Source organism: Neofelis nebulosa, chromosome 7, assembly GCF_028018385.1.
Source record: "Neofelis nebulosa isolate mNeoNeb1 chromosome 7, mNeoNeb1.pri, whole genome shotgun sequence".
Classification (NCBI taxonomy): domain Eukaryota; kingdom Metazoa; phylum Chordata; class Mammalia; order Carnivora; family Felidae; genus Neofelis; species Neofelis nebulosa.
The window spans coordinates 26,229,972-26,255,454 of record NC_080788.1 but is presented as its reverse complement, the minus strand read 5'-3'; the positions used below and the strand labels follow the sequence as shown (position 1 = coordinate 26,255,454).

Sequence of the window (25,483 nt, the reverse complement as noted above, 5' to 3'; positions counted from 1 at the left end):
CTCTCATTCAAAAACATCTTTGTTGAAACATTAGCTGAACATGAACTAATAGAACAAAGATTTTGCTGATTATACTGACAAGGAAAAGTCTTTTTAAAACATGATTAGAAATACTTCAAAATAAATGGATAAAGCCTTCTTAAAAATGAACAATAGAAAGAAGAAAAACTTGATTGTCAGGGTTGTAACATTATAATAGTCAAATGCCCAATTTTCAAGAAAAAAATATTGCAAGACATACAAAGAAAAAATAAAACATGACTCATTCAAAGGAAAAAAAATAAATTGACAAAACCATTCTTGAATATACAAAAACATTGGATTTACTAGATTAAAACTAAATTGTCTGCCTTAACTATGCTCAAAGAGCTGAAGGGAAACATGAACAAAGAAACTGAAGGAAATTGAGAAAATGATGTATGAATAAAATGAACAGAATGCAATAAAGAGATAGAAGTTATAAAAGGAACCAAACAAATCCTGAAGCTGAATGACACAGCAATTGAAGTATTCACTAGAGGGAATTTCACCCAGATTTCAGTAACCAGAAGAAACAATAAGCAAATTTGAAGACAGAACAATTAAAATCAAGTAGGATAACAGAAAGAAAAATGATCAAAGAAAAATGAATGAAGCCTAAGGGACTTGTAAGAAACCATCAGGTCCACCAAGAGATGGGAGTGAGAAAGGTGTTCAAAAATTATTTGAAGAAATATTGGCTAAAAAATTCCTGAAGTTGATGAAAAATATGAATCTATAAATCTAAAAGGCTCAAAAAGCTCCAAGTAGGACAAAACCAAAGAGACCAACACAAAGACACATACAATTGAACATGAAAAGTCACATATACAGGGAGAATCTTTAAATCATCAAGACTGAAGTGACTCATCCTATAAATCATCAAGACTGAAGTGACTCATCCTATATAGGGGAGCCTCAAAAAAGATTATGGGCCATTTTTTTCCATCAGAAGCCTTGGAGGCTAGAAGGCAGGGGAATGATTAAATATTTGAATTGTTGAAAGATAAAACTTATGAATAGCAAATTCTAAATCTGACAAAACTGTCCTTCAGGAGTAGGGATTAATAAATTCCCAGGTAAACAAAAGCTGAGGGATTTTTATTACCACTAGACCTGTGCCTCAAAAAGGCTACTTTCATTTCAGTTTGAAATGAAAGGATGCTAGACAGTAACTTGAAGGTATATATAGATTTTTTAAAAATCTCCAGTAAAAGTAAATGAAATGAGTATTACTTTAATTTTTTTGTAACTGCATTTTTTCTGTTATTGAAAAGACACAAGCTTAAAAATAATTATAAAGCTTTGTCTTTAGCTACATAAGGTATGAAGATGCAACTTGTAACATCAATAACATAGGGTAGTGCAAAGCAAATTGAGTAGAGATTTTATATGTGGTTAAAGTAAAGCTTATGTTAATTAATATTAGATTATTATGTCAGGATGTCCTATATAATCTCCAGGGTAACCAAAATGAAATTGTCTATAGAATATATGTAAAGGAGGAGTGCCTGTGTGGCTCAGTCAGTTAAGTGCATCTGACTCTTGATTTCAGCTCAGGTCATGATCTCACAGTTCATGAGATTAAGCACCATGTCTGGCTCTGCACTGACAGCATGGAGCCTGCTTGGGATTCTCTCTCACTTTCTCTCTCTCTGTACACCCCCTGATCATGGGTGCTTTCTCTCTCAAAATAAATAAATAAATAAACTTAAAAATAAAGAATATACATAAAGGAAATGAGAAGAGAATCAAAATATCTCACAAAAAAGTCAGCTAAACAGAAAAGAAAAAGATAGGGTAAATGAAGGAACAAAAGGCTATAGGACATACAGAAAACAGCAAAAAGAAAGAAGCCTTTCCTTATTCATGACCACTTTAAATATAAATAGATTTGGTGTGCCTGGATGGCTCAGTTGGTTAAGCACCCAACTCTTGATTTTGACTCAGGTCATGATCCCAGGATCATGAGATCATGCCTTGCATTGGGCTCTGTGCTGGATATGGAACCTGCTTAAGACTCTCTTGCTCGCTCTCTCTCTCTCTCTCTCTATATATATATATATATTTATTTCTCTCTCTTTCTCTCCCCCTCCCTCACTCTCTCTACAATAAATAAATAAATAGATCATACATGATAGATAGATAGATAGATAGATAGATGATAGATAAATAGATAAAGAATATAAATAGATTAAACTCTTCACACAAGAGCTAAAGATTGGAAAAATGGATAAAAAACAAAACAGGATCCATCTATATGCTATTTATGAAAGACTCACTTTAGTTCTAAAGACATAATAAATTTAAAGTGAAAGGATATAAAAATGTATATTCTATAGTAATGAAAAGAGAGCTGAGGTGGCTATACTAATATGAGATTAAATAGACTTTAGGTCAAAGACTACACTAAGACAAAAAAAATACTGTATATTGATGATAAAAGTCAATTGTCCAAGATTTGATGGTTATAAACATATATACATGAGACATCAGAATTTCAAATATATACAGAATTGAAATGAGAATTATAAAGTTCTACAATAATAAAAAAAATATGAGATGCTGGGAAGCAATGTTAAGAGGGAAATTTATACCTGTAGACATATACATTGAAAAGAAGAATCGAATTATCCTAGTTCCCTATCTTAGGGAACTAAAAAAAGAAAAGTAAATAAAAATGAAAGCTAGCACAAAGAAGCAAATAATAAAGAGTAGAGTAGAGATAGAAAAAATATAGAGTACTAATGCTATGTAGAAAAATCAATGAAATGAAAATTTGGTCCTTTGAAAAGATCAACTAAGTGGACAAATCTTTAGTTAGACCAAGAAAAAATAAAGAAGACTCAAATAACAAAAATCAGGAATGAAAAGGAGAACATTAGTACCAATTTTACAAAATATAAAGATTTTCAAGTGAATACTATGAAAAATTATATGCCAATAAATGAGATAACCTGGGTGAAATGGACGAATTTATAGAAACATGCAAAACTGATATATAAACAAAGAAAATATGAACAGACTTACAATTACTGTAGCAATTGAATCAGTAACTTAAAACAAAACAAAACAAAACAAAACAGAAACAAACCAGCCTTGGACCAAATGGCTTCACTGGTGCATTTTACCAAATATGCAAAGAAGAATTACCCCCAGTTAAATCAAGTGAAGAATTAACCCACAAAAAGTCAAACTCTTCCCAAAAACTGATGAGGACAAAATGCTTCCTTACTCATTCTATGAAGCCAACATTACCCTGACACCAAAGCCAGAAAAAAACACTATAAGAAAACCACAGATCAATAACCCTTATTAATATTAATGCAGAAATCCCCCCCCCAAAATTACTAGCAAGCTGGATCAGCAACACATGCCTTGATAAAGTGGTACTTATTCCTGGAATGCAAGTATGGGTCAACATAGGAAAATAACATTTAAAAAAAATGAAAAGAAAAAAAAAACATATTTCAATTGATGCAGAAAAGTATTTAACAAAATTGAACACCCTTTTATGATAAAAATGTGCACAGAAGTAGAAATTGATGGCAACTCCCTCACATGATAAGGAACATACATTAAAAACTTCCAATTAAATTCCTATTCATTTGTGAAAAGCTGAAATCTTTTCCCTTAATATCAGTAACAAGGATGTTTACTTATGCTATATCTGTTTTAATTGGAAAAGGAGTAAATTTGTCTTCAGAAAATATGATTTTATGTAGAAACCTAGAGATTTCATGCAACACCTCCCCCTAACCTGTTCTTCTAAAAAATGAATTCAACAAGACTACACATTTCAAAATCAACATATGAAAAACCAGTTGCAGAGAGACCTGGGAAGATGGCAGTGTAGGAGGACACTGGGCTCACCTCGTCCTGCTGATTGCTTAGATCCCACCCACATCTGCTTAATAACCCAGAAAACTGCCAAAAGACTACCACAAAGGACTCTCCAGAGCCAAGCTTAGATAAGAGGCCCACAGAAGAGGGTAGGAAGGGTGGAGAGGTGGTGCACACTACATGGACTGGCAGGAGGGAGCCAGGGTGGTGGAGGCATAGCCCACCTGGCAACGCAGAGCCCCTGAAAGTCTGGCTTGCAAAAGCAGAGGCGCTGAACTCTGTGAGTTCTGACAACCAGCGGGACTTAATATCTGGAATTTTAAAAGTCAACAGCGCTGCTCTTGGAGAGAGTGGAGGCTAAGAGGATGCCAGGAGGGAGAGTTGTTGAGCCCCAGAAAACAGCTCAGCTTGGCTGGGGAACAAGGCATGGCAAGCGCCATCTCTCTCTCCCATTCCCCAGCCGAAATTCCAAAGGGAACCAGTTCCAGTCACAAAACTTGCTTGCACCAAGCAAATGCCCACAACAGTGGTTCTGTGGATCCATCCCTCGGACAGGCCTGCCTCCCTCCCGGTGCTGCAGGGCCCCTCCTTCAGGGGACCACCAACTGCAAAGCTAGCTAAGCCTTCCTCTCCCACCCCTGTGCACCTTGGGGATCCACCCCGTCTAATACACCCTTGGCCAGATCCCACCGAGACAGCACCACAGCATGGCAGTGTGCAAGCAGCTGAGACAGGGGCCACACCACTCCACAGTGAGTCCTGCCCCTGGGACAGAGGAAGATAAGGTACACACCAGTCTTACTGTGTCCCCAGCAGTGGGCTGGGGGCAGACATTGGGTCTGAATATGGCCCCACCCACCTACACAAGTTTCTCCTGACAGAGCAGGGGAAGTGCCCTGAGTTTAGGGCTACTAAGGGAATACCCAAAATGATGAAATGGAAGAATTCTCCTCAAAAGAAACTCCAGAAAGTAGCAACAGCTAATGAATTGATCAAAAACGATTTAAGCAATATAATGGAATAAGAATTTAGAATAAGAGTCATACAGTTAATTGCTGGGCTTGAAAAAAGCATACAGGACAGCAGAGAATCTATTGCTACAGAGATCAAGGGACTAAAAAATAGTCACGAGGAACTATAAACTGCTATAAATGAGGTACAAAATAAAATAGAGCCAGACATAGGACGGATTGAAGAGGCAAAGGAGAGAATAAATGAATCAGAAGATAAAATTATGGAAAAAGAGGAAGCTGAGAAGAGAGATGAAAAATCCAGGAGTATGAGGGGAGAATTAGAGAACTAAGTGATGCAATCAAACAGAACAATATCCAAATCATAGGAATTCCAGAAGAAGAAGAGAGAAAAGAGCTGTAGGGGTACTTGAACAAATCATAGCTGAGAACTTCCCTGAGCTGGGGAACGAAAAAGGCATTGAAATCCAAGAGACACAGAGAACTCCCTTCAGAAGTAACTTGAATCGATCTTCTGCATGACATATCATAGTGAAACTAGCCAAAGAGAAAATTCTGAAATCAGCTAGGGATAAACAGACTCTAACTTACAAAGGTAAGCTCATAAGAGTAGGGATAGACCTATCTACTGAAACTTGGCAGGCAAGAAAGGAATGGCAGGAAATCTTCAATGTGATGAACAGAAAAAAATATGCAGCCGAGAATCCTTTATCCAGCAAGTCTGTCATTCAGAATAGAAGGAGAGATAAAGATTTTCCCTAACAAACAAAAATGGAAAGAATTCATCACCACTAAACCAGCCTTACAAGAGATCCTAAGGGGGACTCTGTGAGTGAAATGTTGCAAGGACCACAAAGTACCAAAAACATCACTACATGCATGAAACCTACAGACATCACAATGACTTTAAACCCATATCTTTCAATAATAACACTTAATGTAAATGGACTAAATGTTCCAATAAAAAGACATAGGGTATCATACTGGATAAAAAAAAAAAACAAGACCCATCTATTTGCTGTCTACAAGAGACTCATTTTAGACCTGAGGACACCTTCAGATTTAATGTGAGAGAATGGAGAACTATCTATCATGCTACTGGAAGTCAAAAGAAAGCTGGAGTAGCCATACTTATATCAGACAAACTAGACTTTAAATTAAAGGCTGTAACAAGAGATGAAGAAAAGCATTATGTAATAATTACAGGGTCCATCCATCAGGAAGAGCTAACAATTATAAATGTCTATGTGCCGAATATGGGAGCCCTCAAATATATAAAAACAATTAATCACAAACATAAGCAACCTTATTGATTAGAATGTGGTAATTGCAGGGGACTTTAATACCCCACTTACAACAATGGATAGATCATCTAGACACAGCATCAATAAAGAAACAAGGGCCCTGAATGATACATTGTATCAGATGGAATTGACAGATATATTTAGAACTCTGCATCTCAAAGCAACAAAATATACTTTCTTCCTGAGTGCACATGGAACATTCTCCAAGATAGATTACACACTGGGTCACAAAACAGCCCTTCATAAGTATAAAAGAATTGAGATCATACCATGCACACTTTCAGACCACAAGGCTATGAAACTTGAAATCAACAACAGGAAAAGTCTGGAAAACTTCCAAAAGCATGGAGGCTAAAGAACACCCTACTAAAGAATGAATGGGTCAACCAGGCAATTAGAGAAGAAATTAAAAAGTATATGGAAACAAACAAAAGTGAAAATACAACAATCCAAACGCTTTGGGATGCAGCTAAGGCAGTCCTGAGAGGAAAATACATTGCAATCCAGGCCAATCTCAAGAAACAGGAAAAACCCCAAATACAAAATCTAGCAGGACACCTAAAGGAACTAGAAGCAGAACAACAAAGGCAGCCTAAACCCAGCAGAAGAAGAGAAATAATAAAGTCAGAGCAGAAATAAGCAATATAGAATCTAAAAAAACCTGTAGAGCAGATCAATGTAAACAAGAGTTGGTTTTTTGAAAAAATAAACAAAAAAACCTTAGTCAGTCTTCTCAAAAAGAAAAGGGAGATGACCCAAATAGATAAAATCATGAATTAAAATGGAATCATTACAACCAATCCCTCAGAAATACAAGCAATTATCAAGGAATACTATGAAAAATTATATGCCAACAAACTGGACAACCTGGAAGAAATGGACAAATTCCTAAGCACCCACACACTTCCAAAACTCAAACAGCAATAAATAGAAAACCTGAACAGACCCACAACTAGCGAAGATATTGAATCAGTTATCAAAAATCTCCCAACAAATAAGAGTCCAGGACCAGATGGCTTCCCAGGGGAATTCTACCAGACATTTAAAGCAGAGATAATACCTATCCTTCTCAAGCCCTTCCAAAAAAATAGAAAGGGAAGGAACACTTCCAGACTCATTCTATGAAGCCAGCATTACTTTGACTCCCAAAGCAGACGGAGACCAGCAAAAAAAAAAAAAAAAAAGGAGAAATACAGGCCAATATCCCTGATGAATATGGATGCACAAATTCTCAGCAAGATACTAGCAAATCTAATTCAACAGAATATAAAAAGAATTATTCACCAAGATCAAGTGGGATTCATTCCTGAGCTGCAGAGCTGGTTCAACATTTGCAAATCAATCAATGTGACACATCACATTAATTAAAAGAAAAGATAAATCCATATGATCCTGTCAATTCATGCGGAAAAAGTATTTGACAAAATTCAGCATCCTTTCTTAATAAAAATCCTTGAGAGAGTCGGGATAGTAGGAACATGGATAAACATCATAAAAGCCATTTATGAAAAGCCCACAGCTAATCTCATCCTCAATGGGGGAAAACTGAGAGCTTTCCCCCTGAGATCAGGAACACGACAGGGATGTCCACTCTCACACTGTCATTTAGCATAGTGTTGGAAGTTCTAGCATCAGCAATCAGACAAAAAAAGGAAATCAAATGCATCAAAGTTGGGAAAAATGAAGCTAAGCTTTCACTTTTTTGCAAATGGCATGATATTATGCATGGAAAACCCAATAGATTCCACCAAAAGTCTGCTAGAACTGATACCTGAATTCAGCAAATTTTCAGGATACAAAATTAATGTAAAGATATAAGTTGCATTCTTATACACCAATAGTGAAGCAACAGAAAGATAAATAAATAAACTGATCCCATTCACAGTTGCACCAGGAATCATAAAATACCTAGGAATAAACCTAACCAAAGATGTAAAAGATGTTTATGCTAAAACTATAGAAAGCTTATGAAGGAAATTGAAGAAGATACAAAGAAATGGAAAAACATTTCGTGCTCATGGATTGGAAGGGTAGATATTGTTAAAATGTCAATACTCCCCAACGCTATCTACACACTCAATGCAATCCCAATCAAAATTACACCAGCATTCTTCTTGAAGCTAGAACAAGCAATCCTGAAATTTGTATGGAACCACAAAAGACGATGAATAGCCATTGTAATATTGAAGAAGAAGACCAAAGCAGGAGGCATCACAATCCCAGACTTTAGCCTCATTACAAAGCTGTAATGATCAAGACAGCATGGTATTGGCACAAAAAGACACAGAAACCAATGGAACAGAATACAGACCCCAGAATTGGACCCACAAATGTATGCCCAACTAATCTTTGACAAAACAGGAAATACTATCCAATGGGAAAAAGACAGTCTCTTTAACAAATGGTGCTGGGAGAACTGGACAGCAATATGGAGAAGAATGAAACTAGACCACTTTCTTATACCATTCTCAAAAATAAACTCAAAATGGATGAAGGACCTGAATGTGAGATAGGAAACCATCAAAACCCTAGAGGAGAAAGCAGGAAAAAACCTCTCTGACCTCAGCCACAGCAATTTCTTACTTGACACATCTCCAAACGCAAGGGGATTAAAAGCAAAAATGAACTATTGGGACCTCATGAAGATGAAAAACTTCTTCACTACAAAGGAAACAATCAACAAAACTAAAAGGCAAATGACTGAATGGGAAAAGATATTTGCAAATGACATATTGGAAAAAGGTCTAGTACCCAAAGTCTATAAAGAACTCACCAAACTCCACACCTGAAAACAAGTAATCCAGTGAAGAAATGAGCAGAAAACATGAATGGACACTTCTCTAAAGAAGACATCTAGATGGCCAACAGGCACATGAAAAGATGCTCAATGTCACTCCTCATCAGGGAAATACAAATCAAAACCACACTCAGATATTACCTCATGCCAGTCAGAGTGGCTACATTCCAGCCACTCTGGAAAACAGTGTGGAGGTTCCTCAAAAAATTAAAAATAGATCTACCCTATGACCCACCAATAGCACTGCTAGCAATTTCCCCAAGGGACACAGGAGTGCTGATGCATAGGGGCACTTGTACCCCAATGTTTATAGCAGCATTTTCAACAATAGCCAAATTATTGACAGAGTCTAAATGTCCATCAAATGATGAATGGATAAAGAAATGGTGGTTTATATACAATGGAATACTACTTGGCAGTGAGAAAGAATGAAATATGGCCTTTTGTAGCAACATGGATGGAATTGGAAAGTGTTATGCTAAGTGAAATAAGTCACACAGAGAAAGACAAATACCATATGTTTTCATTCTTATGTGTATCCTGAGAAACTTACCAGAAGACCATGGGGAAGGGAAAGGAGAAAAAAAAGTTACAGAGAAGGAAGGAGGCAGACCATAGGAGAGCTTAAAAACTGAGAATAAACTGAGGGTTGGTGGTGGGGTGGGAGTGGAGGGGAAAGTGAGTAATGGGCGTTGAGCAGGACACCTGTTGGGATGAGCACTGGGTGTTGTATGGAAACCAAGTTGACAATAAATTTCACATAAAAATAGTAAATAAATACCAGTTGCATTTCTATATGTTAAAAATGAGCAATCGAAACAGGAAATTAAGAAAACAATTCCATTTAAATTAGCATCTGAAAGAATGAAATACTTAGGGATAAATTTAATGATGGAGGCAAAAGACTCATACACTAAAACTATAAAACATTGCTGAAGGAATTTAAAGAAGACATAATTAAATGGAAGATATCTTGTATTCATTGATTGGAAGACTTGGTATTGTTAAGATGAAAATACAACCTAAAGTGATCTACAGATTCAGTGCAATCCCCATCAAAATCCCAATTCCTTTTTTCTGTAACATGGAAAACCCCATTCTAAAATTCATGCAGAATTATGGAACCCCAGATATCCAAAACAATCTTGAGAAAGAAGATCAGAAATGGACGTCTCGCATTTACTGATTCAAAACTTACTACAAAGCCCTGGTAATCAAAACAGTGTAATACTGGCATAATAATATACACACTGGCCAGTAGAATAAAATACAGTTCAAAATAAACTTTTACGTATATGATCAAATGATTTTTGACATGGGTGGCAAGAGAATTCAATGAATAAAAGACAGGATACTTAATAAATAGTGCTGGAAAAGCTAAATATCCACATGTAAGAGTGAAGTTGCATGCTTATACCAGAGACAAAAATGAGCTCAGAATGGATCATAGATGTAAATGTGAGAGATAAAGATATAAAAGTCTTAGGAAAAGATGGGAAAAGCTTCATGACATTAGATTTGGCAATGATTTCTTGGATACGGCATTGAAGTGCAGGCAACAAGAACAACAACACAATATTAATTGGACTATAGCAGAGAATTCTGTGCATCAAAGAACACAGTCAACAGGCTGAGAAGACAACCAGTGGAATGGGAGAAAATATTTGCAAACTGTATATCTGATATGGGTACTTAATATTCAGATTATGTACAGAACTCCTGCAAGTCAACAACAACAAAAAAAAATCAAGCAGTTTAAAAATAGCCAAAGGACTTGAACACACTATTTATCCAAAGAAGATATACAAATGGCCACTTAGCATGTGAAAAGATACCTAACATTACTAGTCATGAAAGGAATGGATATCAAAACCACATTGAGATACCATTTCACACCCATTAGGATGGCTATTATTTTAAAAAAGAAAAAGAAAAGAAAAGAAGTGTTGGCAAACTTACAGAGTAATTGGAATCCTTATGCATTGTTGGTGGAATATAAAACAGTTTAGACTCTGTGGAAAGCAATGTGACTATTTTTTTGAAAAATTAAACATAGAATTATTATACAGTCCAGTAATTCCAATTCTAGGTATATACCAAAAGAAACAAAAGCAGTGATTCAAACAGATAGTTGTACACCAACATTCACAGCAGCATTATTCACAATAGCTAAAAGTTTGAAACAAACCAAATGTGCATTAACATATGAATAAACAAAATGCAGTATATCATACAATTGAATATTATTTAGCTTTAAAAAGATGTGAAATGCTGATATATGCTACAACAAAGATGAACTTTGAAAACATCGTAAATTAACTAAGCCTGGCACAAAAGGACAAATATTAAATGATTCTACTTATGAGAGATACCTAGACTAAGTAAATTTATAGAGAAAGTAGAATAGAGGTTACCAGGTCCCAAGGGAAGGGGAGAATAGGGAGTTAGTGTTTGATGGGTACAGAGTTTTCTGTTTGAGATGATGAAAAACTTCTGGAGATGGATGGTGGTAATGGTTGCACAGCAATATGAATGTACTTTCCAGTAAACTGTCACTTAAAAATGGTGCAAATGGTAAGTTTTACATATATTTTAAAAATAATTCTTTATTGTTTCATGTTTAATTCTACTAACTGTTGACTTGTATGCTATTTGTTTTTGCTCTGTTTGTCTAATAAGGCTGTTTCATACCCATTTTCTGTCCTTTACCTATCATCTTCTTTTTTCAAAGCTTTGTCTTCTTCCTCTGCCCTTAGGAAGATTCTACAAGTTTGCCTTCTCCCTTCCGTTTTATTGTCCCCAGACCAGCAGCAGCACCATCATCTAGGAAATTCAGAACTGCAGTCCTTCTGTTCAGAATCTGCATTTTAACAAAACCCCTCTGTGATTTGTATGCCCATTAAAGTTTTAGAAGTCATCTACATCATTAAATTATTTTCAGCTATGTCAAGCCTACTGTCTCTGTCTTCAGTATAAATATCAATTCAGTGCCTATGGCTGGGAATCCTAACCTTCTTTTCTTAGCTTTACAGAATCTATCTATGCCTTTATCTCAGGCTCTTCTTTCCCTGTCTCCCTGTTTTTGTTCTAAAGACAACACATATGCATTCATGCCTTTTGACTACTAGACATACATCTTCCAAATATTCCAAGTTTAATTTTCAATGCTCCCACACTTTTCATATAACACCTCTTTGTTTTATTCACGGTTATGCTTATGTAGGCTATATCCTAGACACAAATTGATTTTCTAGTGAGACTATGGATATGGTGACCCTCATGTCCTTCAGCCTCATTCTCACCTTGGAAGCCTTAACCTCTTACGGTATAAATCTGAAAAATTGGTTAATGTGCTCCATTTGTTATGCCTAATTGCATTCATTCAGAGTAGGACCTCCCTTCTGACTGCTGGGTTAACTGACTAAGCCTTGAAGTCAGGTGTAATGTATGGTAATTTGAATAGAGTCTAGAATGATATCTTGTACTTTAGCATGCATGGTTTCCAAGCCCTGTGGATATCTGCCTTTAGCACCAGTGACTTTTCTTTGAGCTCATGGGCTATATGTATTTGTCTGTGTTCCCCAACCACTTTCAACCAGAGAGTTGTATCTTTTAAAGCTATATAGAAAGACAGAGGGAAAGAGGGACTGGATGTTTAGGTTATGGGGCAAGGCCAGACCACTCATTCTGTCTGGCTAATGCTATTCTTCTAGCCCTTTCCAGGGGAACTCACTGTAGTCATGAAGATGTTCTAAAATCTGTACTGTCTGATATAGTAGTCTCCAGCCATATGTGACTGCTGAGCACTTCAAATGTGACTAGTGCATCAGAGGAACTGAATTTTCAACTTTTATTTAATTTTAGTTAATTTAAAGTTTAAATGTAAAATAATCACATGTATTAGTGCCTACCATTTTTGAACAACATACTTCTAGATGTGAAGCTCTGTCAAGTGACATAACCACATCCAGATAATTAGGGAGTACTTTCCTGGTTCTTTCAAATTGGTTCCTCCCTTCCTCTTCAGAGGGTTGAGCTTGTAGTATTCTCCTCAAGAACTTCCTCAATCATCCATTTTGACAGTTCTGTTCTTGGCAGATGATTAAGGATCTGGCATAGACTTTTCTGTTCATTTTGGTTTTCAATTCAGCACTATTACCAGTTTTGGCCTTCGTGTTGCTTTATCACCATATGGTTTGAAAATCAAGAAGAGATACATAAGGACCTGTCTCATTTTCCTGATATGACTACTCATTTCAACAAAATTGATATTTTTAAAATTATAGTGGTTTTATACTGAAACATAGAGATAAATAATCCTGTTTTAGAAAAATGCTGTCTACTAAGGGCTTTGCTATCCTATCTCACTCTTGAGAAGTATCAGGTTGTGATTTCCATTTTGTATAAGAGAATTTATGCTTTTCTATGTATGTTATTATCTTGGTTGATTGTTATATCTCTTATCTATTGCTACAATGCTGCTGTGTAACAAACAGCTAGAAAGTCTCAATGCCAGATGATAATAAGTGCTCATTGCCTGTGTGTCTGTGTGATTAATGAACATCTCTGCTCATCCTGGCTGGCTTATTCACAGACCTGGGGGTGGGTGGTCTCTACAAGGGATTAATGGGCACCTCCATACTTCTCCACTTGGCCATTCTCCATCTAAGACCAGTGGACTCATTTGGGCATGGTTTTCTCACAACAAAGGCAGAATCACAAAAGGAGACTGGAAACAGAGTGCCTCTTGGGAGCTAAGCTTGAGACTGGCACATTGTCACTTCCACATATTCTGGCAGACAAAGTGAGTCACAATTTGGCCCTCATTCAGGAGGTGGGCAGACAGCTTCTTTTTAGTGAGGAGAATTTCAAATGACATGGCTAAGAGCATGGATATTTGGAAGCAAGGAAAGAATGGGACTGCCAACATCAATTTAACCCAAAAACTTTCCCAGCAACATTCTAAGGAGTCTGCATAGCAAAGGCTTTTGGGCAGTGCTATGTACTTTATTAAATTTTTTGTAAAACAAAAATTGGAATAACTTAAATGTTGGTTTATTTCTTGTGTTTTCTCCACATTGAATAGTAAGCACTTGCTTTAGAATAATACATAGTCAGTTTGAGTTATTTGACTTAGGCCCTTAACCCTAGCATCTGAGTTCCTATTCCTGGAAAAATGCCTGATGAACTTGGTATATGGAGAACCAGGAAGAAGAAGACTATGAGTTACCCATAGAGCTGTTGTAAATGGCTAAATGGCTACCTGTAAAGCACTAGTCCAGATGGGCTGCTATCCCATGACCATAGACACAGCAATTGCCCAGAGTTCACAGGCATTTAGGCATCCCAAGTGCAAGCCAGAAGTTACACAGGAGGTGATTCTAACTTGCTCCTAGGTCCTGTTAGTTTAACAAGATTGTGATCAGAGAGCCAGGATTCCACTGATGGCTTCATTTTGCTGTGATCATCACTGCAGTGGAGGCCATAAAACTCATGCACATCAACATTGGCCTGCTAAGAATTCATTCTACAGCAGAAAGATTCACAGATACCACTTGGCTATTAACACAGGGGGTGTCCCCCAGGCATCTTGACAAATGAGCCCATGGAGCTCTCAGTGAGTCAGTAATTGTGCAGGGCCAGGGCTCTTGCTTGGAGTGATTGAGAGAGGGCAGGTTGCCTCTTACACTTAGATTTGGGGGATTAAATCCAAGAAAGGTTAAGATATTTCTTTCTCTTTCCACTTCTTAAGTTCCATGCTGTGTGCTTATGCCTGGTCCCCATATCTTCAAAGTCATTTTTTTGTTCAATGAGTATTTATGGGACACCTACTGTGTGCATGCAAGGAACTATTTCAGGCATTGAGGAGATGGCCACCAACAGGAGAGACAAGGCCCTGCTCTCAGACTCGCCTGAGGAAGTAAAAGCGACCTGCAAATCAACGAATAGATGGGTGCTCCAATTGTAATGAAAACATTAAAATGGGAGTAATGAGAGGAGAGGTAGCTGGGGCTGAGGTACTTTAGTTCTGGTAGGGCTCTGAGAATGCCAGTCAAGGACATTTTCATCTCTGTCCTGTCTGGTATATACCATGAACCTAAAAGATTAGTACAAGTTGATAAAGAGATTGTGTGCATTACCTAAATGATTCACTATGTGTAACGATCCCAGACTCTGCCTATAGTCCACCTTTCCCAGCAGCATTGGCAAGGAGGGCTTTTGTACCTTGGCTGACAAGTGAATATTTCAAGTAAATGTTTGTGGTATTTAGTGTCATGATCAACCAACAAAAACATTTCCACAGCAGCTTCTCCACGTGGTCTGCGGAGATTTCTGCATTTGTGCAATGACATGAAGAGTTTGCATCTGCCCTTATTATTTTCAATTGGTGAAAATTTAAAAATGGAAGTGCTGACACCAAAGTACAGCTCATAATCTTAATGTAATTGAGACAAAGTGAAAACCTTGCAACATGCTAAAAGCCATGGGTCTCTTGACTCAGGCTTCCTCACTCAGCTGTGCAGGCAAACGACACACAGGGATAGTTTATAGATGGTGTTCAAAGATGACACTTATCACATAATAGAATTTTAAATTTACTGGGGATAACACTTCTCATATAAACTTTGAGTTTATTCCTTGGATTTTCATACTCTTGACTATGAAACACATCTTTAGGAATATATCACTTATAAAAGCAGGACTACCTACTAAATTCTACCTTATTCCACAATGGGTTAAATATCACTATTGTTACTGCACGTGTAGCATGTAGAATATTTACTATCTTCCTTTACATATTGTATTTACAACTTGCCATATATATGATAAGAATATTACATGTATGTATATGATCTCTCTCTGTGTGTATATTATATATGTATACTTTCTGTGTATATATTTTAGATATGTATATGTGTATTTATATATATAATTACAAATTTCTCTACCTCCTTTGATCTTCAACAAGAACCACACACCATGAGTAGCCTTTTAAAATGTTGAATATACAGTATGTCATACTTTAGGGCAGAAGAGATGTTAAAGAGGTAGTATAGGATTCTGTCTGCTTGGATCTGAATTCTGTATCTGTCTTCCAGAAGCATTGTTAATGTGGTCAAGTTATTTAATGTTTCCTAGCCTTGGTTTGTTTATCTTTCAAATGAAAATGGTAATAACACCTTCATAATATGGTTATTAATTAAATGCATGAGTGTTCAAGGGCTGAGCATAGAGATGGGTACAAAGTAAACTCTCGACCAATGTTACATAAAGTACAGATACGACAGCATGCTGTTCTGAGCCCCGAGATAATAAATCAAAATCCTTTTCTGTAGCATTTCCTAGTCTTCTATCCATCACTTCTCAACTTCTCCATCTTTTTTTTTTTAATTTCTGTTTTCAGCACGCTCGAAGTGTGACTATTTGTAAAGAAAGTACATATTGAATGGTAGACACTTTTTCTGTCACTTGGCTACCATCTTTCTCTCTTTCTTTTTTTTTTTTAATCAAAAACATAAATTGCAGCCTTAGACACTCTAAGCACTGTTCTCTCTCAATTAGAAAACAAAAAAGAAACAATGACACTTCCAAAAGAGTATCTACTGAAGAGTAATAATGCGAAACTCCTTAGCCAGTCATGTTTCTCACTGACCCTACCACTATTCCTTAGAAATGGTAGTGGAATTCTCAGATTACAGAGGGTTGTGGAAATGGAGCTAGATATTGGTTAAATTCTCCTCTCAGGACAAATAAAGCTTATTGAGGAAAATATGAAAAGTTGTGGGTAGAGGTTGGGGGTTATGCAAATGGAATTCAGTAACTGTGGCTTTCCTGCCTTTGTTCTATTCTCATTAACTAGGCTTGAGGCCTCAGTTCTGAGTATTCAAATTCCCTTCCATAGTTTCTGCAAAGCCTCAGGCCTCAAAATTTGGCCAATTCATGCAAAAAGTTCACTCCCCTAGCAGTCATGAATTTAGCCCAACTTGGAAGAAGGTTTTGTGGCTCAGGGAGAGGTTTTGGAGTGTTGCACTCTTCTTGATTCCTCTTCCCACCCCTCCTTTCCCTTTTTTTACCTTTCTGTCCCAGTAGCACACAGACCTCTTTCCTTCATGTGTCATCCCTATGCTTACTTTTTGTACCATGAGTAGGCGCTCATGTCATACTTTTCATCATAAAAGCGTTTTCTCTGTTATTTGTTCCATAAGGAGAAGAGTAGTAATACATATTTTTACCTTATTCTTCAAGTAAATTAGGAAAAGGGCTCCATTTTATAGGCAGTATTATGCCAGAATGATAAGACGAGACAACAGGTATACTGGATACTGAATACCCTTTTATAGATTCTTCCAGCATCATGTTTCCCTTCCAGTAATGCCCATGAAACACACTACATAATGTCACAATAAGTGTGAGTCTCTAAACAATCTGGATATGTTTGTGTTCCTGTTTGTATCGGTGACACTGAGAATAAGAAAAACAAAATTGTAATCTCAATTATTGGCCCTTTCAAGTGAATAGGTACCAAAATATGTAGGAACTTAAAAACTTGAATATTTCCAGTAGAGATGTTTTTCCTTTCATCATAAAATTCATAATTTTAACAGAAATTTATTCTAATTTTGCCTTATAGACATCTTGTATGGATGTTGGGTTGTCAATATGCCATAAAACATGCCAGAATTTAAGTGTGAGGCTGGTTCCTCAGTTGTCTAGAAAGTAAGATGCTATGGAAAAATATACCAAAGAGCTAGGTGTTGACTTTGGATTATAGAATGTTATCCACTCCTTAGAATGATAATTGAAAGTGTTATGACATTTGGAAAGGACACACTTTCACCATTGGTATGGGCTTTATAGCATATGTCTCCATAGCACTTGCATACTATTTGTAGAGAATAATTTAGTATTTATCCATAATTGCCAAATATGTTGACATTTTCCCTCACTGTTCTTTTTGGCCATTGAAGAGTAGAACTTTTCTCAACCTGCTTCTTATCCATATGCTAATAGAAGGACATATTTTACTACTTCACTTATGTTAAATGAGACTAGCCCAACAGAATTGGCACATGCCTGGTGTTTTACTGGTGTTTTGATTAAGATCTGCTGATAGGAACAGAACTTTATCATGTAGCCCAAAATAGAACATTCATATGGAAGGCTATCTAGAGAAAGCTTAGTACTGGGCTTCAAGAAAGGTGGAACATGGAAGGTGGTTGGGAATTCAAGGTAACTCTAGGAATCTCAGGAAGAGACATTCTTACTTCTTCATTCTTCTGATCCACCATCTAATGGCTATAATGAAGGCTGGAAGTTACACATTCCACATAATTTATAAAAATGCTCTTCCTTCAAATATGTAGTACATCCCCTGCAAGGCCATGTTCTGTGATCCAGCCATAGTGACCACTATTTCCTCAACCATCTACTCTCTGCATTTTCTCTACCTCTATTATTCTTTCTCATGCCTCACTCTCCAATTTCAAAATGACATCAAAATCCTCTAATTCATGAACTTGCAAGGTCAGCTCTGTCTTGCCCTGTCTTTAATTTACTTCCATGTAAGAGAATTCCTTTAGCTCCATTCTGCCTTTTAACTCAAGGCCACATCATAGATTCTTGATCAAGTAATGGTTCAGTCATCTGTAACTGTGGTGAAGAAGGGGTGGGATTCTAGAGAAAAAGAGTATAAAATATAGTGGCTGAATTTCATTTCAACTGAGGCTTTGTGTAGGTTGGTTTTCCTAAAATGAAGCTGTAGACAGAGTTGGAAAATAACCTGACATTTCTAGAAGTGTTGTCTCTTAATGTACAGTTGATTTAACCATTGCATGGTGGAGGTTTAACTGTCCTTGGACAGTTAATGATATAAATTCTTTCCATGGCTGCAGATGACCTTAAGGAAAGCTAACCAACTCAATTTTCATTCATAATTAATAACCAAATATTTTCTTTGAAAAGATATATGATCTCATGGTGAGAAACTCTGAATCATTAGGATCCAGCCCAAAAGACAACTGTAATAAAATAGGATCAATCAGAAGCTTGGCTGAGAGTTCCAAAGTGCAGCCTATGAATCTGTAGCTACATAGACATTCACATGGAAAATCAAAGAATTCAATCTTGATCTAATCAGTGATGTTCCTGCACATACGTTTTTTCTGTGCTATAAAACTGTGCTATAAAAATTGAAGACCAAAGTTTCCTTAGAAACACCTTCCTCTGCTGTTGATTATCCAAAGTCAACATGAGTAGTTTTAAGAGATTTAAAGTTTTTATATTGCTTTTCTTGATAAAGCTGGACTATAGGATATTGAAAAGTTATTCATTCAGTGCACATTATGAAATATGTTCAATCAGGTGTACTTTGAGGAAAGGATGCCCTACATGGGCATTATTCATTGTTTAGCTGGAAGCAGTTTCTCTGCTACATTTTCTCATACCATCTTTAATATATGCCTTCATCTGTGTATTTCAGAATCACCACAACTGCAGCATGCATGATGGACTTGAGAAGATACCCCTTGGATGAGCAGAACTGCACGCTGGAAATTGAAAGCTGTGGGTATCTGTACTTCTTTTTCATTCACTGTATTTTAGGTGTTGTCATTATTTGGCATCTTTTCCAAAGCATATATAATTTTCTTGCCATAGTTTTTAACTATCTTAAATACAGGAGGGTTAATCCTCCACTCCACAAATTTAACTGTCATGAGAGAGACAGAAACAGAGACAGAGAGACAGAGACAGAAACAGAGACAGAGACTCAGTATAAAAAAGTTATCCTGTCTAATCTGATTAAGAGAGTCTGCTTGGTGTGCTGAAATATAAGAAAGCAAGCTCTCCTCACCTTGATCCATTCAGTGAGAAGAGAAAAAACACTGAGATGCAATTTTCTCACAATATGTTTCATCACACATGAGTAGCTCTACTCCTGGGAACCTGAGCAGTTGGAGTGAAACTCATTTCCCATCAGGAACTCAGCTTTACAAGCAAGCTATTCCTGCATTTTGGCAATTTTCTCAATTTTAAGAGATTCAGATGCCTTATTGGTATTTCAGTGTTGACGTTTTTTTGTGAGGGATGAAAACTGCATCTTTATTATCTAATAAACATGTGTCCTTCCTGCTACCTGAACTACATCTCCTGGCATAGCCAGATGTTGCTGTGGCTGTTGTTACTTATCCTGGTCTATCATAGATTGGTTTATAATTAGTCTCAGTTAGGTTTAGTCTTGTCAGATTTCTTTAGGGGGAAGGCAAATGACTGCAGTGTTACTGATGCATTTGTGGTGAGAAGTGAGTGTCATTGTGAGCAACCATACTGGGAAGTTGCGCTGGGTGTACACATGTTTTCATCCTGTGTAGAACTGACCCCACTGTGCACCTCATTTCGACAGTATATCACTGTCAACTTTTCTGAGAGCCATGCTTTCAGAAAGTGGGGGACATGAAATCATGTCAAGTGATGCATAATGGAATCATCTGGGGAGATTTAGCATGGAGGACAGAAAGCTCAGTGGAAAAATGATGATTTCCCAGTAATTGAAGGTTTATCTTAGAAGTAAAGTGGATTCTGTATGGCCAGAAGGCATAACTCCCAGTGAGGTGATGGAAATTTCAGGAAGGCAAATTTGGGACCTAAGTAAGGAAGCAGCTCCTACTCCAAATCTCTGAACACATACTGAGTAGCCTCAGAGGGTGCAGATTCTGTTACTGTGATGTTTGAACTGAGGGGGAGAATGGGTAGGACGGTCTGTTATCAACTTCCTCAGAAAGTGAGGAATAATCTTTCACTTCGGAGCCATTAGAGAAAATCCATAGTTAAAGCATTTGAGTGGAAGAAAGGATTTTCTGGTGACCTGACTACACACATATACAAATGTTTTTATTTAAGTCAAGATGGAAATGTGGGGAAGTGTGAGCCCCCACACAAGGGGGAGGGACACACTACTGGGCACAGTATGCAGTCTGAGCTGCAGCCAGAAGACCAGTGGTGCCAGGCTGGGTGAGCAAGAGAAAGAGAGTGGATGTACTCACAATACATACAGGGTCCAGTTCTGTAGTTTCTTCACATCCTTGTAAGGACTTTGGATTTATTTCACTAATTGTATTGGGAAACATTTGAGAGATTTAAGCAGAAGAGTGGCTTGATAAGATGTGTCTGTTATGAACTGTTGTCATGATTGCCAGATGTGAATGGAATGTAAGGAAGTCAGAAAGAAGGGAGGAGACAAAAGTTGTAACCACCAGATCCAAGGAGAGAAGGCAGCAGATGGGACAAGGAGATGACATTTGCCATGGAGAGCAGTCATGCCCATAGCTTTGGCCTATTGTCAAATATTGAGTGTCTGCCTTACATTGTATTACACATTCAGATTAAAAAAAAGTCTGTTATACTGATAGGATATTTTTCTCTAGGTCTAAGTTTTAATCAACCTTACTAACAAAGTTAACTTAATTCTGTAGAAGACTCTTGGGTGGTGCCAGAAACATCAGATTTGATTGTCCTATTGCCTCATTCTGAAGAAGCATTGATTGATTTATTACAAGGTGAACAATGTACACTACGCTAAGAGCTGGGCTTGGAGCTATAATCTGGGTAATAAATACTACCCTTTCTAAAGTCCAATAGTATCCCAACCAAATGCATTTCTAAAGATGGCAGACCTCATAGCCAGAAACGTCTGATGAAGCCATATAAAAATACCAAGGAGGATCCTACTTTGACCTGAAATTTTCTAATGCTATCAAACTTCAACATGTTAAATTCACCCTCAGTGTTTTAACTTTATCATAGTTTTTGAGAGGAGTTGCTTTTCCAGAATTCCTTATACTTGAGGTTTAATTTTTTTCTTACAACCATCTTCTGCAGTGCTGTTAATATATATTTTAAATTCATTTCTATGCAACATCCAGTCCAACTCTATGATTAGGCTTTGCAAACAGAATTCTGGTGAGAGCATTCAGTCTCCCAGCTCCTCTATTTCTCAGTGCTAGTGTGGTCTGAATGAAACAGCAGAGGTAGTAACCAAAAATATTCAAAAGTTAGTTCCTTGATGATGCTTTTTCTCATAGTTAAGCACATGAAACAAATCTACTTCAAATATGGGAAAGCTGTTATTTCATTTTATTAATTACAGTTTCTTTAGGCTTGCATGTAAACAAAATGAAGATTCTTCATTTCTGTCATGTCCCCACTTCTCTCTCATGGCAGATGGCTATACCACAGATGACATTGAATTTTACTGGCGTGGAGGTGATAAGGCTGTCACTGGAGTGGAGAGGATTGAGCTCCCTCAGTTCTCTATTGTGGAGCATCGTCTGGTCTCAAGGAATGTCGTCTTTGCCACAGGTGAGTCCTGTGTTCACTCACTGGAAGCCTAGGCAGTGATGGTCTCGTAATGAAACCATGCAGCTTACTCACAGAACTTGGTCATTCAAAGATGTACTGTCATCAGTAATTCATCATCTTAGGTACTCCTTTACTCTGTGTCTAAAGGGATTGGTAAACTTTGATGGGAAGGAAAGATCACCTCACAAGGAGATGCATTCAGGGGACAGTTACTGAGAAGTTAAAAAGCTAGGGTGAATTTAACCAACCCACATATGGTAACATAAGAAACTCTCATTTCTGGGCAGACACAAATCCACTGATAGCTTTGGAAGCAGACAGGAAGGGAGGAAGGAGGAGGAAGATCTGAGGAAGTAGTGCTATTCCCCTCCCAGAAGTAAGAGAACTTCACCCCACTTCTGGGGTAGCAGCCTTGGTGGCCCAAGAAATTGGGCCACCCTCAGTGAGTGAGGCTTCTTGAAATATGATCATATTCTCCTTACACTATCTGGTTAAGGTTGCCCCAGCCTGGGTTTCATTGTCATCTTTGTTTCAACCATCTAAAGATTGAGAAGGTAATTTCTGCTATCCTGTCTGTCCTTGTTGAGGTTTCATTAAATTACAACTATGTGTATTGTAACATTGTGCAGTGTTTTCTTGTTACCCCTGCATTCCTTCTAAGGCCCATATATTGTAATTGAGGTAATAAACAAAAGTCCTTTTTAATCAGTAAGGTTTTATAAAGACCACAAACTCTGGGTTGAAAATGCTAAATAAAGACAGAGCTGGAACCTTCCACCTCAGCTTTCTCCTGTCAGTATAGCTTGAACAATGACAAGTGGGTGCCAATCAGCTCCAGTTCTGTGAGGGCATTCATAAAGCCCAAGGAAGCCCCTGTTCTTTCTGCCTGTTGCCTCTGGCTGGAATGCCTGTGACCAACAGCCACCTGCCTCTCCTTTGCCTGGTAACCTCTGACTCATTCTTTAGCTTAGTCTAGATGCCACTTCCTCTGGGAAGACTTTTTGACTCTGCTCTGCTTACACACTTACACACTGCCTCCCCAAGCTGGATTAAGTGGCTGCTTTGTGTTGCCACAATACTGCTCTGCTGTGCCTCTCACCTCAAGGATACATCTCCATTAGGAGGGGCCTGTCCTGGTTATGGTTTACCCCTAATCCCATCCCCACCTTGTATAATGCCTGACATGTCCTAGGCATGCAGCAATAGTCCCTGGATAAATGAACAATGAGTCAAGCACCAACTTCCCTCCTCTCTACCCCAGCTTCTAAGAACCAATGAGACATGCTAAGTATAGACAAAAGCCCGAATGCTTAAGACACCAATCTGGCTCATTTTTATGCAGTGCCACTTTATCCTCTGTTGCAAGAGGTGCTACAGATATCCCTGTAGTCTCTATAGGCACTCACCTCAGATGGACAGTAAGAGCCAGCAAGTACACTGGCTTATTGTTAAGCAATGGTTTCTACAACCAAGAAATCTGCCCTGTGATGCATTGGATAAAATGCTTTACTGATTTTAGAACCAGGATTCAAATTGTTCCATGCTACAAGTGATATGTGCAGATGTTCTGCTCAGAACATAAGAGTAGTGTTCTCTCAGTGGAATAATCTTCCCAAGCCTGCCTTGGTCTTGAAAATTGCCATTGTGGCCATTAGTATGTTGCCTTGAGGATCTCTTACTGCATTTTCATGCAGCCTCATCAAAAAGATGGATGAGGTCTGTGTGCAGTGCTTCCATAGGAAAATGCAACCATTTAGAATGGCCTTCCTGAATCCTCTACCTCAAAACCACTAAGGGGCCTTTTTTTTTTTTTCTAGATGCACTCTTTGTCTTTCTTTGAAGTATTTATATGGTAGAAAGTCTCCCAAATAGACACTACAGATGTGGGGGATAATATTTAAACTATGCATAGAGCAATCAGCCCATCAGAATGAAGTACAACGTCTTCTTTCTAGCACTTACCAAGTTCTGGCATTTGCAAGATATAAGCCAGGGACTCCATATCAGTCAGTTACAAACCTCCCAACTTTCAAAGAGCTTGCACTTTATATTGTGTATCAATTATACTTCAATAATAATGTTTTTTTTAAAGAGCTTGCAGTTTAAAATTAGTCTAATTGGTCAATTCATAAGGAAGTAGCATAAGCTACATTGTTAAAAAAATATTTTAAAATTAAATGTTACACTGATTTGTTTTCCTTTCCACACGTGTTCTTAATTAAAGAGATTTTGATCAGTCAACAGGATTGATCAGTCAATCAGGCTATAGGATTGAAGAATTCTGTAGCCTGATAGAATTCTCAAAAAAGGATTAGTTAAGAACAAACACTCTGGAAGTTTATTTGGACCAGCCTGAGTCCATGATGAGGATTAAATGTAATGCTCTCCACCTCTACTTCCACCTGGAGGTAAAACACAGAGCAGCCACATGAATCTGCAGGACAATGGGTGGAGGCAAGCTAGACTCAGGGGAGGCAAACAAAACATATAAGGTGCAAAATTTCAGATATTTATTCTCAGTACCATGCAAGTGAAATTTTGTTTTACCCTCCTAGCCTTTGTCCTGCCAATTTGGGGATCTTACAGAAGGTCCTTTGCTGTGATTGCCTACAGGAAACTGTCCTAGTCCATCTTCAGGGTAACATGAGGTTTAGGCTACAGGGAAGAGAACATGCAAAAGCAAGTTATGAATATTCACTCAACAATTGACATGAACTGGTTGTGGGACTGGGCCTGGCATCAAAGAGAGAAACAAGGAGTGTCTGGTCTCCTGGGATTTCTCATTAGGCCTTCATGTTTCAGCAATATTCCCCTGATGATTTCACACAGTCCACTGTGTAAAGTAATGTTTAGTGAGAATTAAGCCACAGTAATAGAGCTGACTTAAATATGTTCAAGAGACACTATGTCTGGGGTTTTAAAACACAGATGCTGGAGAAGTCCTAACTGAAACTTGCTAGCAATGTGACCCAGGGCAATTTATTTAACCACTTTGAAAAATAGGGATATTAATAATATCTATTGGTAGGGTTGTTGGGAGGAATACATGAGTTAGTATAAACAAAAAGCCTAGAATAGTGCCTATAGTAAGCATTTATTAGCTCTCACTAAAATGTGGGATCAGGAAAGAGGCATATTCTGAGGAGTCTGAGAATAGATACTGTAGCGGCTGACCAGATCTTTGTATATACTGG

At 37.6% G+C, this 25,483-nt stretch overlaps 1 protein-coding gene across 3 annotated transcripts in view; it reads left to right on the top strand.

Annotated features, from left to right (window-relative positions):
• GABRB3 (gamma-aminobutyric acid type A receptor subunit beta3) overlaps nt 1-25,483 on the top strand; it is a 475,998-nt gene that overhangs the window by 416,038 nt on the left and 34,477 nt on the right. For all 3 annotated transcript variants that reach the window (XM_058736901.1, XM_058736903.1, XM_058736902.1), the window contains 2 exons: nt 19,414-19,496; nt 22,152-22,289. In XM_058736901.1, the coding sequence (XP_058592884.1) occupies nt 19,414-19,496; nt 22,152-22,289 (221 nt within the window). The remainder of the gene's footprint in view (nt 1-19,413; nt 19,497-22,151; nt 22,290-25,483) is intronic.